This window comes from Chlamydotis macqueenii, chromosome 13, assembly GCF_036417535.1.
Source record: "Chlamydotis macqueenii isolate bChlMac1 chromosome 13, bChlMac1.mat, whole genome shotgun sequence".
Lineage (NCBI taxonomy): Eukaryota > Metazoa > Chordata > Aves > Otidiformes > Otididae > Chlamydotis > Chlamydotis macqueenii.
In genome coordinates this window covers 3869608-3889564 of record NC_141568.1, presented here as the reverse complement: position 1 = coordinate 3889564, position 19957 = coordinate 3869608, and the positions used below count along the sequence as shown (strand labels likewise).

The 19957-nt window shown below is 41.2% G+C and overlaps 1 protein-coding gene across 1 annotated transcript; it reads right to left on the bottom strand.

The window, feature by feature from the left end:
• Positions 1–426: 426 nt before the first annotated feature.
• Positions 427–19555, bottom strand: KCNG4 (potassium voltage-gated channel modifier subfamily G member 4). The gene is made up of 3 exons (XM_010127999.2): positions 19283–19555; positions 17629–18428; positions 427–1907 (listed from the first exon to the last, which is right to left on the bottom strand). Exons 2-3 carry the CDS (start codon positions 18376–18378, stop codon positions 1122–1124), a joined length of 1536 nt encoding a protein of 511 aa, XP_010126301.2. The 5' UTR covers positions 18379–18428; positions 19283–19555; the 3' UTR covers positions 427–1121.
• Positions 19556–19957: the final 402 nt, after the last annotated feature.

Below are 19957 nucleotides of genomic sequence, written 5' to 3'. Positions count from 1 at the left end.
GCGCAGGCCCTAAACACAGACCTGGCCTTCGTGTCTTGGTTTTCACTGGCTGCATTCACCGCATCTAAAAATTTGAATTGTGAAAGATCATCTAGCCTATCCCGTGAAGCAGCATTTGTCTTCTGTGTAGTCCCATTGCTTTCTTCTGGCTGTACTTGGATATCCCAAAAGGGACGTCTTCCATTTGCATTAGGAAATCACTCCCACTGCCCCTCTGGCAACCATTCACCTCATTCTTTATTATTTGTACTCCTGGATACTTCTGAGCTGTCATCTCATTTTCAGTAACTCAATTTTTTATCTTTGTTCCAGAGACGCCGTCGCCATTCAGTAAAAAAGATAACACCAACTCTTTTTACTATGATCAATAAACTTAGGGTTTTTTTATTCCTCATTATTATTTTAAATAAGTATATGAAAAACGTTTGAAAACTTTTGTCCTCTAGTACGAAATGTTTATAGTTTGCAGACTGCAACTGTACTTCAAGCAAATTCTCTTGCAAACACGGTGTATTTTATACAATAGCAGTGCAATTTGTCATTTATAGATTGATCGTCTGGCTACAGGCAAACTTGGAAAGCTTTCACATACAGTGCTTTTATTTTAAGCTTATTAGTGGCTTTAGATACAGCATTCAGATTGTATCGAGGCTGCCGCTGTATGCCTGGTGGATGAGCATATATAAACAGCACTGGTGCGTAGCCCTGAAATAATCCATTCTAACGCTTGGCTCAAGATATGAATTGCAAGAACATTGGAAACTCAAAGGCAAATAAAATAACAAGTGTGCTTGTGCCAACAGAAGCTGGTTTGTTTGTAACTCATTCAGTATTAGATATTCAGCAAGATACATGACTAGCAGAGGCAAAGTTTATTCTTATAAGTTGTAGAGATGACTGAGTATTTATTATTGAATAAACTCTGACTTTTGACATTCTCAAAGCCTCTGGCTCCGTGATGATCTGTTGGAGCTAGCTGCGTTGGCCTGGCTGCTTATTACACCTATGCTGGCAGAGACGAGTAGCATCGTAACCTATCTCGTTGCTTTGCGTTGTGTGTTACGTTGATGTACGTATGTGTAGATTTCTATTCCTGTTCTTGGAATGTTTTACAACCAGGCTTAGTTCCCTCTGTAAATGTATTTGATTGGTGATGCTTGATCCTCCAGGATCAAGCTGTCTGTCTCATTGAAGGTGTCACTCTCACCAGAGTTGTTAGCGTTTTTTACTCTGTTCAGCCGAGACTGCAATCGTTCATGTTCCTTTCTCAACTCTGAGTAGGAATGGGAGAAAGTGTGGAATATTGATGTTGCAGGAAAAGACATGATGAGAATCCCACTGAGGATGCTGCTCAGAGCCACCATTTGGCCTGGGACGCTCCGTGGTACCATATCTCCGTACCCCACAGTGGTCATTGAAATGATAGCCCACCAGTAAGAGGCAGGTATACTAGTAAATTCAAGCACCTTCCCAGATTCATTCTCGGCGAGATAGACCAAAGGAGAAAACAGAGTGACAGCCACGCATAAGAAGAGTAAAAGCAGGCCAAATTCCCGTGTACACTTCCGAACTGTGAGGCCCAAAGTCTGCAAACCCAAGGAGTGTCGGGCAAGGCGCATTACATACAAGATCCTCAAGGCACGTAAAACCCGTAGCACCAAACCAACCTTCTCCAAATATGTGTTGCTGCTTGGCCTGTCATCCTCCTCGTTTGAATCATCCTCTGAGAAGATGAGGGAAACGTAATAGGGTGAAATAGCCAAGAAATCGATGATATTTAGGGGTCCTTTGAAGAACTGACACTTGCTCCTTGCCTGAATGAATCGGAGGCAGAACTCCAGGGAAAACCAAGCCACGCAGACGGTCTCTATGATGAAGATGTAATAGCACTTCTGGGAACACTCACCCTGACACAAAACAAAGAGAATTAAATAAAACAAGAGTTTGTGAACCAGCATCCAAAAACACTAAGGAAGAAGCAATGTGTATCTGCTTGAGTCACTAGTAATAGAAATGAACAAATCCAAGCTGGCAGGTAGTTGTTTGGCAGCCATCTTCCAATGGTCTCTAGATGATAACAAGCACGTGAAATATCTGAATGAACAAATGTATCTACCTGTTTATTTTTATTATGTTGCTGCTTGTAGTCTAAATGAATGAAACTCATCTCTGTGTAAAGTCTTGGCATGCAGCCTGTAAGTCCCAAATAAGCAATGCTTTCTGCTCTCAAACAGAAATTAATTTAAACTTGACTGGTTTAGAAGCCTGTGCAAAAATCAGTTTCTCTTCAAAAGAAAGATTAACGTTTGAATGTCTCGCTAAACTTCTGGCGCTGTTCAATGCATGCTGCTTTCACAAATACTGTGATTTCTGGTGTAATTAAAAGTGGTTCAGAGCTATCATCTGGATCCTTGGCTCAGTTACACCATGTATAAATCTTGTTTCTTTCTGTATATGCGAATGTTTTAATCTAAAGGAAAATAAATACCCACCCAGTAGGTGAAAATTGCCTTGAAGAATCCTCTCGCAGTATTGGGGCCACATGCTACAAGCAATACTTTCTCGGTTTTGCTGTTGAAGGAATTGCTTTAGTTGAACTACTTTTTATTTATTCACTTTTTTTTTTATTTTCCTGAGCTGAGCTTGAAAAAGAAAACTTCTTTTGGCCTATCCCAGAGGAAAAAAAAAAGAGGCACATGTAAATTAGCTCATAATTATTTGGGTAAGCAAGAGACTACACTGAGCTTTGCCCTTTAGTGATGGGCAGCCGTCAGGCTACATCCATCCAAAGAGCGTGTGAACGGGTGACCACGTCCGTTACAGGGACTGGGGCGTGCATACTGCCTCCTTCATGTGCACCGTATCTGCTTACTGTGTTCCAGCTGGCAGGAAGCAAACCAGGTCCTGCCACCAGGTTTTGCCTTACAGGGGATAAGCGGTGCATGCTGCTTTCATCGTGATCTCTTAGCAGCTGGACACTTGCCCCTGAAAGGAACACATTGTTTTTAAATGCCGGTGTCACTGTGTTCTTACACACCCTATCCATCCTACTGATAAATACATTCTTGTACCTGTCCAGAGGATTAGTGTTCTGAAGAAACCTGGTCTCATCATTACATTAACACTGTTCTTCTGTTTTTAAGCGTTGAGTAAGTGTATTGAAGAATGCCACCTAACAGGCACTTGTATGGTATTTTCACAGTGACATGCTGCTATCTGCATTAAGTTTTTGCATCGATTCGAGTGAACCAGAGTCTTTTCTGGACTGTGGCTGACTTTGAAGCAGCCTTGTGTGCTTTTCTTTACTGAGAACATTATCAAAACACTGGCATATGAAGCATACAGGGTTTGAATTTTTGTTGAAGGTGAGAAATCTTAGCCATAACTGTGAACCAGAGAAAGGATTTGACTGTAATTGCAACCCTTAGAAATTCCAGTTGGGACTCAGACTATGGGTTGTCACTGCATGTTCCAGAAAAACCAAATGTAGAAGGTGGTAATGTCATTTTAGATTTTTAACCTGCTTGAAAATTAATATTTAGCAAATAGCTTGTTCCAGCTACGATGTTGGTACATGAAGGCGTAGCAAGATTAAAGAGTCTTCTCCTTGTATTTTTGCTGAACAGGGACTTCCACCTCTGAGGTGTTTGCAACTGTAGAAGATCAGGCAGAACTAGGGATGATGAAGGAGCATCTGTGCAGAGAAATAAGCTCCTTTTGGGAGAGCAGAGTGGCCAGGTGTTATTCAGGAATCACTGCAGACCCTTGGTTCGTGAAAGGCTTTTTTTGTGACCTCTGTAGAATGAAGTCAAGGCTGTAGTATGCATCTTTCCCCATAGCCTGTCTCTGAAATTAGGCAATTTACAGGAGCAGTTCCTCACACGGTGTTACCCATCCTCAGCCAAATTTCATGAGCAATATTGATTAAAACACCGTGGGAAACACATACCCCTGCTATTATTAAACTTATTACCAATGCTCTGTTACTGTCTGCATTGCAATGTGATGCTGGTTTTTAGAGTGTCCCTTGTGACAGAATTACTGCTGTTCCTGGGAGTAACAAGTCTCTTTGTTCAGGCAGTGTTTATATCCTTGGCTATCTGAGGTTCTCCAGGTGAAACGGTAGCATATCCCTTACGTATGTGTTTTACCTCGTCTAACTCTCAGAACAATTTAGCTCTGTTAGCGCCATTTGGGGATTTTTCCTCTTTCTGCACAGTACACTGTCAAGATCTTAATTTATCTCTTAAACATCGCAAAAAGTAACGAAGACTTGGCCCTGCTAGAGTTACGCATGCAGGATTAGGTTCGCTATAGCCCCATTTGAAGTCATTGCCGTTGCTGGAATGCATTGGTGTTTGCAGAGCTGCTGACCTGGCCTGATGAGATTGCTTTAATCTGCAGATGTGTTATGCAGCATTCACTTTTTCTGAGTTGTAAATTATTTGTACAGTGCAGCCTAGACTCTGCACAGACCTGCTTGTGGTCACTATAGTGATGTGGTCTGTGAATTATTCATTGTTCCCATCAAGACTTATTTTATTTTTTGTTAACTGGCTTGAATTTCCAGTACATCTATTACTTATTCACCTTTATACATTTACAGGTGACATTGCTCTCAGATCATCATGCAGTTTTCACTATTCCTTCCTTGGAAAATAAAAGAAAATAAATTCTGGTTGGTAGAAGTTTTAGCCGTTAAGATCTAGAGCGTCTTTTGAATTGAGTGTGAAATTTCAAGGTGTAGCATTGTAAGGACTGGTTGGGAGATTTTTTTTTTTTTTTTTTTTTTTTTTTTTCCTTCTCACCATCCCTGGTTGCCTCAGTAGTCCCCATGGAAAGTCATACATAGCTAGAGAAAGCAGTTTGTGCAGTCAGCTTCCTAAATGTGTGTGTCATTTTTCAGAAGAGCATCCTTCAAATCAAGCTTCTCGGGAATGTTGCTGTGCATTTTATTTCTCCTTTGTGCATAGTTGTGGATGTAAAGGGATGGCGAGTTCTCCCCTGTTTAACACACTTTATCTTTTTTATGTACTTTGTAAAAGACATTTCAGAAATGTTTGCATATGGTTCAAACCACAGTCCCTTTTCCTGCGGCAGCAAACAAAATAATGGCAACATCACAATTTCTGACACTGTAACTAATGCAGGGAATTCTGTGCTGCCTTTTTTTTTTTTTTTTTTTTTCTGAAGAGATAAAAGAAGGTGTTTGCTTCAGATATACCTGCGCTATGTGAAGGCATGCAGCAAAACCAGCCCGGTGTCTGTCTGAGGGACTGATTTATCCATGCAGCACAGCAGTTCTGTACGGAGGTGAATAACTCTAGCCCTACAAGTAATGCAGCTGGGCTACCATCCCACAGCAGGACAATTTCACGCCGTTACGTAGCATAGATATACCATGATTTAGTCAGTCCATATACAACATCTGCCAGAAACTTCCAAGCCTCTTTGCCTGTCTGCTTATTTCTCTGTCAGCAGTGTCTGGAAAGAGAATGTAAGACCCTGGCTCTATGGGATTTGATGAGAACATGCTCATTTGTTTCACACTGGGAGATAAATTTCATCCAGTGAGTTTGTATGTGAATTTTTCATATATTAGAAATTTGTCTATATTATGTAATGTATGTGACATGGTATATATAGTATATCCCTCTCTAATCTCAGTCTTTTTGAAGATTCTTGATTCTTGATCATTTTGAACATCCTGTTCAGAAGCAGCAAATATTGGAATAAGAGGGGAAAAGAAAATATTGAATATGAAAACCAAACATATTAAATACAAATTTCTGTTTCTTTCAGTGTTTTTTAATTATTTTAGACCTGACTGCTTTGTGTTCCACTTATGACTGTTGGCCAAAGAGCAGGCAGAATAACACACTGACTTCAAATATGATATTCTCACTAAAATACAGATGCCTCTATGTCAGTGGTAGATTTCAAATTTTCTGTTGTCACTGAATTCCCATCAGATGTTAGTTCCTGTCAGTGAACTGTCAAATTATGGGCCAAATACTCTCATCTATGAAAGGATTTTTTTGCATAAATGGTCAATAAAGGAGTTTCTGTGCCCCAACAGCTTCTTTATATTTCCTCTTTCTGAACAAAGCAAACACATTTGGGAAATTCTAGTGATCAGTGCCTGCCAACACAAAACACAACCTCCCTCTCTTGACCTCACCAGTGACTAGAGCAGAATTCTGGGCTCAAACTTTCAGAACTTTGAGTCAAATTTGTCACCAATTTCTTCTTCCTCCTGACTGCGTTTTCACATCCAAAGTACCGTGGTGTAGGTAGAACCTACAGAAGATCCAAGCTAGTGTGGTGTTGACTGTAAAGATGAGGGGAAGATGAAGTTCCAAAGTTCCATTTTTAACTGACCACAAGATTTTTTGGGTGAGCTTTTTCAACAAAAGCCTCTGACACGTTTCACACTACCGTAGCAGCGGTCAGTACGCAAAACTATCGTCAGCTCTGATGGGAGAACAGTTATCACAAAGCCAGTGGTAAGTGAGTATCTAACTCCTTTAATCATCCTGCAGATTTACTTTTGAACAATGCAAGAATTTATCAGGATTTATGGAACTTCTCTAGCTGAAATTCTGCAATGTGTGATATAAATGTGATAAAACGAGTGCCTGGTATTGATCTTGCAGATGAAAACAGCATTTGGCTCAGCAATGAAGGAAACAATATTTTGTATGTAAAAAAGATATATCCTAAGCCTGATGCCTGAAATATTGAGTAATTTCTGAAATTTATCAACCACCTCAAAGAAGCAAAGTGCTGTTTTAAACTTCCAAAGGTAATAAACAATTCATGCTTCCTTTTCGTTATTGCCTTCCGCTGTATAAGGTGATGGCTCATTTTCTGGGTTTTCTTATGCATTGGAATGTTTATAGTGTTACAGTAAAATTGCTTGGTTTAGGCTGTTTCTGTTAACTTCCATTTAGATATGAAAACATAGGCTTGTAATAAAATATAAGAATGGAAGTACTGCGTCCAGTTAGCCCAGTGCGCTATTCCAACAGCCTGAGGCAACAGATGCCCAAGGCAAATTTCCTGGCTCCTATTTTCCAGAGCTCAGAGCTTCCTGAGCTGAAGGATGGTGTTCATGCAAGCAAGCTGAATTGCTCTTCTGTAAAGTTTGGCCGTTCTTTTGTCTGTTGCCTATTGCATGGAGACTCAGCTCCCTGCTTTTAGCTAGGTTCCCATTAGTCTCATCTGATGCCCCTAAACTCTGTCACTGGAAGGAACGCTGGCTACTTGATTGACGTTTACTCACTTCCTTGCAATGAATTTCCTGGCCAAGTGCCCTCTTAGTTTACCAGGAAACATTAGTTAGAGTGTAATGACATCTGGGATAATAAACGAAATCAGATGTTAGAGTTATGCTGCACTAACCTGTCTTACAAGAGAGATAAATCTCATATAGTGAAAATAATATCTTTACATGCATCAATAATTGTAGCAATGTCCAGGGTGACAGAATCAGAATTTCCCCTGTGGAATATATATCGTGTCTATCCACGGTGGTTTTCAGATGCAACTCACTTTGTTACATTTTCTAGACAAGGAAAGAATATATTATTTATAGGTGACTGGATGAGAACACCAGGGAACTATTCTTATGCCTTCAGTGCTAACCATTTGTGTCCCACTTGGTTGCACTCTGGGACACTTTATAATTAAAATATGCTCTGGAATACTTGTTCTGAGTCACTACCTGATCTGGCAATTAATTTCCTACTGCCAAAGTTTTACCCCGATACCTTTTGCAGTGGATATTTACCCTTTAGTCTGTTGTAAGGTGTTTTTCCATAAATGCTGAAGTAAACACAAAACAGATTGATAATCTGTACTTTGCAAATTGCACACTTCGGTGTGCTCCTTTTATAAAACTGTTTGAGGATTCTGAACGTTTGAACCTGAGTCTGAGATATTGTATCCCTGCCTGCTCTATATTGTGGACTCTTCATGTTATATTACTGATTCTTAAAAACAAAAACACCAAGCAAATCCTTTTTAAGCAACATCTGGAGTGTAAAAAATGAGAACTGAAACTGTCTGAGAGCATCGGAGGGAAGCATGCAAAGTTTCTCTTAATCTGAGGAAAAATGAGGAAAAAATTCCTCTTCTTCTCATTGTACTGGATGTGCAGTGCTGCAGCTGTGTTGGGGTAAGGACTGGATGGGTACCAGCTTTCTGTCCTGGGTGTGACTGACTCGAAGTGGGAGTTCATTGGCAGCAATCTGAACCTGTTTTCCATGGTGTGTAACTTGGGATTTTGCACAACCTATAAATAGGGTGGAGTCTGAGATCTCAGACAGGCAAACCGGCAGCACTTTTCATGATCTCCTTTCTGTGCTTGCCAGTTAACGTGGTTTATGATGGCTTTAGGGATTTTAAGTGTTTCTTGTGTCAAGTAATCTGTTTCCTAGTTAAATGGTGAAAGTTGCACCAATGCTTGCAGAACACTTTGCTAATACATGCTGCTAGATCAGTATAGGGACTATTTCAGAATCACATCATCCCTACAGAGATTAACATTCTCAAAGCTTTAGAGTGGAAATCAACATCTGCATCAGCAATATGTATATATGTTGCTTATACAGCATACTTATGAGGAAAGCAAGTGATATTATTTATGAAGCCAAGTTGATAAAAGTCCTTGAACCCAACTATAAGTCATGATCGAACTACTGTATGCAAATACTGCTGTTTCTGGGGTACGCTTATGGAAACCAGCTGGCTCATCATCATAAAACAAATGAGCAATGGACAGAACAGATCTGAAACTTCTTCCCAGCTAGATCCGTCCTAGATGCAGTAGCGATTGCTTCTGAGTGAAGGCTGTTTCGGTGTTCAGTCACCCATACTAAATGGTCTCAAAACAAAGCAGAGAAGGAACTCATAAAGCGATATGCTTGACTCTTCTTGATCCAGACTCCTGTTGGAGTCCTAAAAGAGAGTTTCCATAAACATAGGACCTGGACCTGCTGAGCACTGCAGCCAAAGGAGAGGCTGTGAAAGACATCATCTTTCATGCCAGAAACGCGTCTGGCGGTGTGGCTGACGCAAGGTCACAGTTTACATCTGCTAAACTTACCCTGGCATCTCCAGATTTTATTTGACACATTCAGGTAGAGCCAGTTACTGCTCAGACCCTTCCCTCTGATCCACACATTTTGTGGACAGAGGCCAGCGTCCGCTGACGTGGCAGCAGATGGGATGGGTCTGTGTTGTGGCTATCAACCCGCCACCCTGTGCTGTCCAACACTTAGTAGAGAGGCTTATCTCAGCAAGGTTGCTCTTCTTGCAGTCTGGCTTTTTGGCTCGCTCAGAGAAAAAAAAACATTCAGCCTGCTATGCAGAGGATTTAGAAGGAAAACTCAGGGATTTTTCTCTCTAAGCCCAAGGTTGACGTTTGCTGGGCAGAGTGCTCTTTTTCAGCCTTTTGCACTTCTCAAGGTTATACGTGGGCATACAGCTGGTCTACAGCTTTTCTCCAGGCAATTCCCTCAGTGGAAAAAAAAATGCAAGCTAATGTAATAGTGAACAAACAAGCTCTTGCTCTTGCCTGTCCGCAGATCCAAGGTTGTGGGTCTACGGGGTGAGGCTACAAGTTGAGGGTAGTGAGGCAGACCAAGACCTCAGCGTAGGCAGCTGAGATCCCTAACCAGCTCCCAGCTGTTCTTATCCCAGTTCACAGCAGGAAATGAACAGACACACAGGAGAAATCCCTTTTGGCTGTAAAATGATTACTCTGTTGGGAAGCAGTGTGCCAATCTGCGTTCCCTGCATACCTGGAGCTGTGGGATCCAGCTGCAGTGCTGCAGGTACTGCTGAATCACCGCAACCGCATTGCCGCTAGCGCTTGAATAATTAAATTGTGCTCTGCTGAATCAAATTATGGTTGGGGAGAACTTGGAAACCCTATGTTATGGATCACTTCAGGACTTGGATTTATGGTTACAAACTGATGCAATAAAATCAAAAGGTTTACAGCCTGCTGAGAAAGAGCCCGTAACCTGATTTACAGAATGATGAGCTTGTTAAAGGAGTGCTGCGTATTCGGATCACAGAACGATGCCCCGCTCGCTGTGCTTTATGGGAAAGAAGCCTGGCCTTATGAAAACATTTACTACAACTAGTACATTTGAGGAAACAAAACTAATATTGGGATTATATTAATGTGGGCATTAGAAAGAACATAAAAGGAAATTATTATCTCTGTGTCCAACACATAATTATCTCCTCTGGGGCAGAAGTGTAACTAAAATAAAATATTTCAATTAACTTTTAAACTTGAGTCCTTATTCTGCAAACACCCTGAGAATCGTTCTGAAGAATCTGAATTTGATTTAAACCAATTGGTGACCCCAGAGTGTTTGTGTAAGGAGAAAGCTGTTTTTCTAGTGAGAAATTTAGCAGATTGAATTTTGTCACTGTGAAGAACAGTATAGTCAAAATGACATGGTATTTATCTGGGACTTAGGAGGATGACCTTCAATTTTCAATTTTGCTCCTGGTCAAATTATTTGCCCTGTTACTGTTTCTTCTCTGCTGGCTGCTTTCCTCACTGCATTGTAAGTTCCTTGGAACAGAAACTACTTGTTATCGTACCCCTGTAGTGCAGGGTGTACGGCGGGGTCTCAGATACGACTGAATCTGTTATAAGGGAAAATACTGGTGCTAAGAGGGAGTGCTGACACTGTGGGAATAAACACAACATTTGCGGTTCATAGCCTTGATGCTGCAATGGAATTAGGAATTAGTTCTGTTCAGAATTAGAATAGCAGATTGTTGAATTTGCAGCAGTAGACTGAAGAGTCCTCGAAGATTTCCATCATGTTCAAAGAGGAAGTTCTAAAACACATCCACATTTGGGAGTTGTTTATTTTTAATACTTGATGCATTATTGCTACAGACTTGGAGGATGCATTGATTTCAAACAGCATTTCTCAAAGATCAAGTGCCTCCCTCAGAGGAAATACCAGTCTTCCCAATGAAGGCGTTTATTAAGTAATCATCTGTGCTGAACCTCTTGAGAGGAGTGAAATGAGGAAAGTAAACAGGATTTTTTTCCTATTGTGAGTATTACAAACTTAAAAGCAGCAAAAGGGAAAAGAAAACGTGATTCCCCGTGAGGAACATGCATGCTGGCATGTTGAAGAGCAGCTGCTTGAGTGCTGGTTGCAGAGCAGCGAGAACAGCTGGGTGTCCCCTCAGGACAGCGTGCAAAGCCAGCAGACTTTGGGCTGTTGGGATACAGCCAAAACTGGATGATCATAAGGCAAACTAATAACATCTAATTGTGTTTTCTGAATACTGGACCTTGTACTGGCAGAGCCAGCTTTGGAAAATCGTGCAGAATCCATTTACTCACTGGAGTGTCCAGATTTTCTAAAGAAAATTATTTTCTGTGGCAGTTGTTCACTACCCCTCACTGATGCCCCTTTTTGGTTATGCAGAACAGGGCTTAAATAGTGTGAACTTCACCTTTAATGCTGAAATATGCAATTCTGTTTGTGGATGCTTGGAAAACGATACCAATAATGTGGAACTATGGAGACAGTGTTAACGCAACGGAGCGACTTCAAGGTCAAAGCTTCTGACGTTACTGAATGAATATGCAAACCTCAAAAAAAGGCAAATACCATAAAACAGTGATTTCTCTATATATCAAAGTCCCAGGCTTGAATATTCTGATTTCTGTTGTTTCACAGCTTCTTATTTCTTATATATGTCTTCAATTGTTATAATTTTAACTAATTCAACCCACAAAGCAAATAAGTTAGCTGGATTTTACTGTGCCGAGCATACCTGGTAAACTGGGAGTTTTTTGGTGTTTCAGTGAAGTTCATTCATTTCAGTGAAGAATGAACACATTTCCTACTTTGAAATGCTGATCAGAATGGTTAGAAGAAATCTGAATTGTACGAGATGACTAGATAATTTGGGAGAGTGAGTGTCCGCAGTAAGTGTTCTGATGAGGACCCAGAAGAACGTACTGAGCAGATGCAATAAAACCCAAGCCCATCCAGCTTTATTCTGTTCCAAGTAATTTCGAGTCATACGCGTGTACTGATGTATTTATAGTTAGGCGTGCACACATACGCCTTTATAGTCTTACACTTTTAAATGAGCATTACAAGCGTTTCTGAAAGCTGCCATTAATCTCTTTGCAATGGAGCAAGTCGTTCTGGGCCACGCTTGGTGTGAAGTATGCTTGTGTCAGAAGGTCACACCAAGCTACGGTGAGATACCCCGCTTTGCAGGTGTATTCTGAATAGTGCCCCACTTCGTTAGCAGGACTCTGAACTAGTCATTGAAAAAGGTATTTTTCAGCCTGACTAATCAGCTAGAAAATTCTTTTTTGATCGATATTTAGACCTCCTTATTTAAAAGCTATAAAAATGGTAGCCAGCAATATCTGTCAAAATCTGGCTGTCATATTCAGTTTAGCAAAGGTGATTGCTTCTAACGGTTGGTCAAATTACGCTTTGATGAAGGGACTTTGTAGGCCACGTGAGCAGCAGGACTAGGTTTCCACTCCTCTCACTGACACTCTCCATATGGATTATGATCTCCTCCAGCCACTCCCAAGTGCTTGGCTTTTCCTCTGATAAACTCACTAGAGATATTTAATGTTATCTGCAGGTTATGGGCAGAGTTGGAGCTTCACGTTCTAATGCTTTTGTAATGGGTTTGACAGCTTGAAAACAGGATTTACCTTTTGCAAATGTATCTTCCCATACTGAGCTGGCTAGATACCAGTCAATGTGAATTTTTGTAATTAACCTATTTAGCTGTGGCAATGGTAACCCTGATGAAACAAATATCTTTTAATTTTCTTTCTCTTCATGGTAAGACCAATAAGTAATTTTTACCCCTTCTAAAGTAACATTACTCCACTTTCAAAGACAATATGTTTCTCAGCAGTTTCTTCTAGTGTACAAGCCAAATATGCTGGTTTTAGTATCATACAGACAACATCAGCAACATCAAACATTGAAAAACTAAGTCAGAGCCTCCAGAATAATGGTGTAGAATGAAAAAGTAATTTAAAATGGTTCTTTATATTAGGTAGTGGGTTCTTTCCATCTGTTCATATTTTCTGGATTCTCAATGCATCCAGAGACGGAAAACTTACTTTTGTAAAGGAATTAGATCAAGTGACCCCAGGAATGGGAGCTTTAAAAAAAATGAGTATTCCAGGAGTCCAGATCAAATCATTAGATGTGACAATACTGGTTGCAGCTTGTTTTGGTTATGTTTCATGCAGTTATATACAAAGGCAGCTGCGAGCTTCTCAAGGTCAGTTACGAGCAAATACAAAAATTAGTGGTAGCAAGGTCAGACCCCTCGCTGATCACTGGAGGAGAGAGGGAGAACAGCGAACAGACATTTCCTTCTCCCTTAAGCCACACTACGTGTGACATCATGTCACTGCGATCAGCTGGGAGCCGTCTACGCTGGGTGAAGATGATTTAATTGTTACCAGTGCTGAGGGACAGGAACTGAAAGTGTCTGGGGTTTCTTTTTTTTTCTTTTCCCCTCTGACCTTAATTTGCTTGCCTTCCTGAAGAAAAGACCTTGCTGTATCCTTTCTGCTGATTCATTTCTCTAGAGGACACCGATTTTAGGGACTCATTAGAAGAAATATCTCTTCCTACAGAAAATCCCAAGAGTGCTTCAAAGCAGTCTCCCTGTCCAAGCTCCTCTGCAGTGGTTTTATTCTGCAGTTCCCTGGTATAATTATGTGTTTTTCCTTTGGGTTAGGTGTGCTGAGCAATGACTACTTCAGTTACACCTCTTGGACCCTGTTTGTAACTCTTATGTGGGATGGGACTTTTGCCTTGTGTCTAGTGGGATGATCTTAATTCCTTCATTTGAAGAAAATACTGGTAGGTTTTGTCGCTGCAGCTTTCTTATCCTGTATGCCTGGACTGTGGTTCAGATTTGTAGTTCTCTCAGGCTACGCATTCAGATCAATAATAGAGAGAGTTCCTCGCCTCTCAGTATGCCTCCCTGTCTATCTCTACATACATGCGTGCCTTGATTACGCATTTTGGTGATACTGTGTTTGCTTCCTTACTGGAGACAGTTTGGTCTCTGTATATAAAGAACAGATGCAAATATCCTAGATAAGGATGTTTTACTGTGTGAGGATGTGACATTTCAGTTGTTTTAAACCCAAATAACATAATTTGTTACTAATGAGTCCTCTTTCCTTAGCATCATCCGTGATAAATCCTTTTGTATTTCTCTTTTACGGTCAGACTTAAGCTTGAGATCACTGGAGCTATACATTTACTGCTTTAGAGTTATACGTTTACTGCTCCGGAGTTTTCCTGAACTTCTGGCCTCCTTCACCTGGGGCTCTTCCCTCTGGGTTGGGGTTCGTGGTGTGTGCTCATGTGATGTATACTTCCAGAACTGTTTGCCCACTTATCTGTGTTTTCATATCTCTAGTGAGGATGTTTCTAAATGTCATCTGACATATTCTAGAGTGCGCGCATGGTATCAATTATAACAACTCCTCCTTTATTTTACTTTCAGCTGTATTCCTACCTTTAAGCTAACCCTCTTCTGCTGCCCATAGAGATGGCTCCTTCCCTCCCCTCTGGTTGCCAGGGTGACTGGGCTTCCCTGAGGCGGATGCTCTTTCCTTGGCTCCTTGCCATCCCAGTCTCTGAGACTGGAGTTTTCACTTTCCCTCGGATGGTGAGGACTCCTCTTTGCTCTTCTGCCTGCCCAGGCAGCTATTCTCCCTCCTAAGCAGACCTGGTTTAGCAGCTGCTGAAAGGACAAGTGATTTCATGTGCCTGCAGGGTGGGATCAGCCAAGCCTCTGAGTGAAGTGGAAGTCACCTTCTATTATTTTTCCCCTTTTTTCTTTTTTTCTTCCCCCCCCTCCACTTCCTCTGATCCTTCTCCTTGAGCTGGAGCCCAGCCAGTTCTCACTCTCTTAATGTGGCTGTGATGATGAGGAAAAGGACCTTAGAGTGGTACACGTGCAGCAGAGGTAAAGCCTTTTTTTTATTTGTATTTCAGAAGGGATAAATTAAATTTCCAGTGTTGGTGACGTTGGGAAAAGGGATCTTTGCAGTACTTGTAAGCACATTTATGCGTAGAGGTTTTGCCAGGCTTTAACTCAGAAGTGAACAAACCTCAGGACAAGGGATTTTTGAGTTCAGGTGTGGAATTACAAGTTGTTCAGAAACTTTATTGAAGGAATTTGACTGATTTTTGTCACTGAACAGATAGCATGTGACCTCTGTGTTGAGGCCAAGAGCCAAAATTTCAGATCCTACATGCCTGTCCCAGGTTGCTGGTAAATGTGGCCCTGTCTTGGAATCACTTTCAGAGGTCAGCCAGTGAACAATTTTGAGTTACAAATCAAGGCAGAGTTGCAATTTGCCTGGGTATGACTCAGCTGTGACCAAGAAGTCATATTTTTAGTCAATTAAGTTCTCAGGGTTACTTGTCCAGTTCTAGCTAAAACGCCCTTTTGAGATCCCAGTAAGAAAATCTTAGGTGTTGCAGGCTAAGAATTCAGGGATGGAAATTCAAGGAATATGAACTATTTAGTAATTCATAATATTCTCTGCTTTTCCACAAGGCATGAGGATTTTCTCGTCTATTCCCCTACATTTTCTCTGGGTAATTCTAAATGATTCAAATAACAGGACTATCAGTACTCTGTTCTGTGCTTCTGGGGCACAGTGACAAAGTGCTGCTGTAAGTGTAAATTATCTAGTGTTTCCAAATACTTGGACAAATGTGGTCCTTTGCTCAAGTTCATCCTTCATCCTCTCCTCTGCACTGTAAACATTCCTGCATTTGAGCTTCTTGCAGTCCAGTTTGCTTGTTTTTAAATTAGTGATATATATATGCAAATCTCTAAGTAGTACTGTCATCTGTGTTTTATGGGAAATCCAAGAACAGCAGCTACCAGACAGAACCCTCAACATGCCTTCCTTTCTAACATACAGTTAATTTTTGAAACACACAACGTATTAATCTGGCTGAGCTCTGCAACGTTATGTGCTTATTCTTTCGCAGGAAAAGTAGTTATAAAAGCTTTTTCTGCAGTGGTTGGGAAATGAAGATAAAAGGCATCGTGCTACTTCCATTAACAAAGTTAGTAGGAAGCACTTGCTAGAGCGGAGTTTGTAATGTTTTTACATCTAGCTGCAAGAAGGATGTTCTATATTTAAAGCACTTCCTCGGAAGGAGCGTTGGAACAGTGTTACAGTTTTTCCTGCCAAAAGTAAGAGCTGTGGAAGGCTGCAAGAGCACCAGATTTATTACTGAGAGGTAATAGTCTTCCTGTGCAAATGTAAGTTAATATTCGAGGGGTTAAATGGAACAGGGAACGATCTTAAATGTCAGCTTTCTGTGCAGTCCTTTGTTTTGTTCAAAGACACCAAGTATCATGACATATCTTCACTGTGACTGTGCTACTTTGAATTACTGCTTGAGTGATTACATATATACAGATTTCTGTACCGTGCACGCCGTGCTGTGCCGTAAGTTTTAAAATGGCTTTATCCATCTGTATGCAATACTCTGAGCATCTTATAGCAGTGGGTAGGGCAGGGAGTTTCCTTGACCTGGATTTCCTCAACACTTTTGGGAGGGCAGTTTGCACATGCTGTGCAAGACTCGTTAAAGAGATTAGTCAAGGTTATTTGATGAATTTGGACATTGCTACATCTGAAATAACTTTGGATTGTTAGTTTTCTCTGTTTTATTATTAGACTAACAAATCTTTTAAATGCTGAAATATTCACAAGAATGTTATAAAGAAGATCCTTCATGTGTGATACAGGCTTGATTTCTTTGCCCTGAATTAATGCTGATGACTTACTTGAAAAGGATTTAAACGCAGTTAGCAGTTCAGCTAGCATTACTCCTACAATATTTACGTATCTATGTGGGGAAATACAGAATTCCATTAGCATGAAATTACAATTTTTTGGGGGTGCGGCTTTTATATATCAGTATCTGCGAAAATACTTCATCCGTCTCTCATCCTTTACTCTTTATGCAACAATTGAAATGTAACATGATCACATTATACAAGTTAATGAATATTTCTTCCTCTTTAAAGATTTGATTGTATTAACACAAGGGAAGATACTCAGCTATTTTAAAAGTAAAGATGTCAAAGGAAAATACTTCCTTAGCTAATGTGTCCAAAGAAGAGACAGCTTGTAACTAGAGAGTGAAGCATGTTGAAGAGAAAACTCTATAACGTCAGTTTGAGAGTCCCAGTGCTAACAAGTAAATACAACTTACACTCGCAACTTCTTCAGAAGGGAAAACAATGCTGCATTAAAGAGCTGCCATGTCTTTCCTGCCCAGCTCTTTCCTGTATTTTAGCTGACAATTAGTAAAATATTTTGTTCACCTTATTCTTAATTGAATATCAGTTTGAAACTGCTAGAAGTAATTTAAGCCATTCTTGTGTTTTCTGTTACAGACCATTTCATTACCAGTGACAGTTTTGAACCTAATCACTGTGGATTTTCTGTATCTTTTTAGTGATTTGTGTCTAGCAAGACAGACATTTTTCTTCTAATTCTGTAGTTAGACCAATTAAAAAGGACTGACTTACCCTGTCTTCTTCAGCTCTTAAGTCTGGCATTGTGCTAACACAAAGGCTTATAGCTGTGGTGGCCACAAAGAGAATGGAGAGACAAGCAAAGACTTTGCCTGGGAGTCCTGACTGGGGATTTTCTACCATATCTCTGAGTCTGTTCATAAACTGTCCAAATCTGGTTTTCTCATCCAAGACACATGTAGCTTCTTTGCTCCTCCGGAGCTCCTCTTCTTTGCGTACCTCAGCCAGCTCTTGCAGTTTTTGAAATAGTTTTCGAAAGCAGCAGTTCTCCAGGTTGGATTCCTCGATTCCCCAGTATCTCAGCTCCTCCTGAAAAGACAAGGCACACATGTCTCTTAAGAGCATCAGCTTCCCTGCTGCTAGAAAGCTGACAATCATCCCAAAAGCATTGGGGTTCCTGTCAAAGAAGAACTCGTGCGTGTCTTCATCGTAATCATCACACAGCTGAATTATTTCTTCATAGCTGCTGCAAAACTTAAGTTTGCTCAGTCTGGTCAGGGGAAATTCATCTAAAGTACTCCAAGGTAGCAGGTACTTGATGCCACCAACATTTATCATGATCTCTGTCTTTAGATCGACTGCAGAGACTTGATCAGGATGGTAAATCCTCCTGGCTCTTTGGTAATGGACCCCTTTGACAGAAGGGGTTTCAACGGAGATGGGAAAGAAGTGGCTCACAGAATTACAAGAAGTGTAGCTGATATTACTATAGTCTTGGTCACTGCCTCCGGAGAGAATAGGCATCTCTAAGAGTTCTCACTGGGACATCCAAAATGGCATCACAGCAGGATCATCTGTCAGCCAAAAGATACGGGGAGGAGGAAAAAACATAGCTGAGGTTATTGCACGAGAAAAGGTGTTTCAGGCTGCCTCCCTAAATCACAAAATGAACGTGTGCCTGTTCTGTAAGTAAAAGTCACCTCTGTGCTTCTCCCTGAAATCTGCAGGCTGTGAACGCAGTTTGCTTTGCAGCCTCATTGGTTGTCTGGCAACACACAGACACGGAGGAGAGCTGGAGCCTCATTCATAATTATCGCAAATCCCAATGCGAACAGATTGGTCTCTTCTCGGAGCAGATCTCCCTCACTGTTAGATCCTTGTGTTTTCTGCTGGTCGTCGCTTCGCTTTCTTATTTCTATAAACCCTTAAATACCTGCTAACTCAACTAATCTGCTTAATAGTTATTAGAGTTAGAGTGGTCAATTACCTGCCGTCAGCTGGATGTGAAGTTCTTAATTGCTTTAACTTGAAAGCTGGGATTGCAATTCCTTTTCCTTTCACTGCACGCCCGATTTGCCTGCCTCTCAGGGATACGGCAAGGATTAGCTAGTAGATGTTTGTGAAATGTTTTAAGAGGTAAAGTGCTGTACAAATGATGACTATTTTTATCAACCCGGTCTCATGTCATTGCAGATTACTGAAGACATAGAGAACGTTTGTCCGCCCTAGAGAAAACTTTGTTAAACAGACTGAAAGCAAAGTATTTTATCAGCTCAGGGGGGAGCAATTGAAAGACACCTCCCCTCGCTTCCCCCTTTCAGCAACAAACCCCTGGTTTTGTTCCTAATATCTAAAGATTCAAAGGCATTTATTACTCCAGGTCAGTGAACTGCAAAAATGGCAAGGAAACTTCCCCGAAGTTACTTACCACCGCGCCACGGGCTGCTGCCCGGTGCCTGGCTTCTTTCCCCGCGGGTGAGGTACACATGCCGCAAACCGATCAGCTGTCCTCCGAGTTACGATCCAGCAGAACGACCTGGGGATATTTTACAGTATTGATTACATGAGAAATCACTATCTCACTCTGGACATCAGAGCCTCTTTCCTCTTTCTCTTTCTCTCCTTCTTCCCTGGAAGAGGAAAATATTCGTACGTGTTCATATATTCTCTGTTGCACTAATAGATCCTTTGCAAAGGAGACGGTGTCCTGAGTGGCAGCTCCTCTTCTGGACTCCTGGGGCTTCCTGGTGAAATATGCTGAGTGAGAGGTGGTGGATGCTGCCCTCTCCCTGTCTCTCCTCTGTTTCCCTTGGGACTGTCAGTGTGGTCCTGGAAGAGGAGGGGAGAGGGAAGGGGGAAGGGCTTAGAAATAATCTCTCCAGCATCCCTCCGTCTATTCAGCAGGCAGCAACTGGGTGAGAACATGAAGTACGAGGACAGTCTCCGACTAATGAGGTTTAATAAGAAGTAAATTTTGGCAAACCTACTTAATAAAACAACTTCAATGTCTATTAACTCCTTCCATTGTAATCATACCACAGTTGCTTGCTCTGCAGACACCAGTCAGAGTCCTCAGGAGCAGTTTCCATGTCCTGCATCTCTC

Coding starts and splice junctions, on each gene's coding strand:
- KCNG4 (XM_010127999.2), bottom strand. CDS start 18,378: ATGCCTATTCTCTCCGGAGGCAGTGACCAAGACTATAGTAATATCAGC. Junction 1,908..17,628: donor TAAGAGCTGAAGAAGACAGG/GTAAGTCAGTCC, acceptor GTTTTGTGTCAG/GGTGAGTGTTCCCAGAAGTG.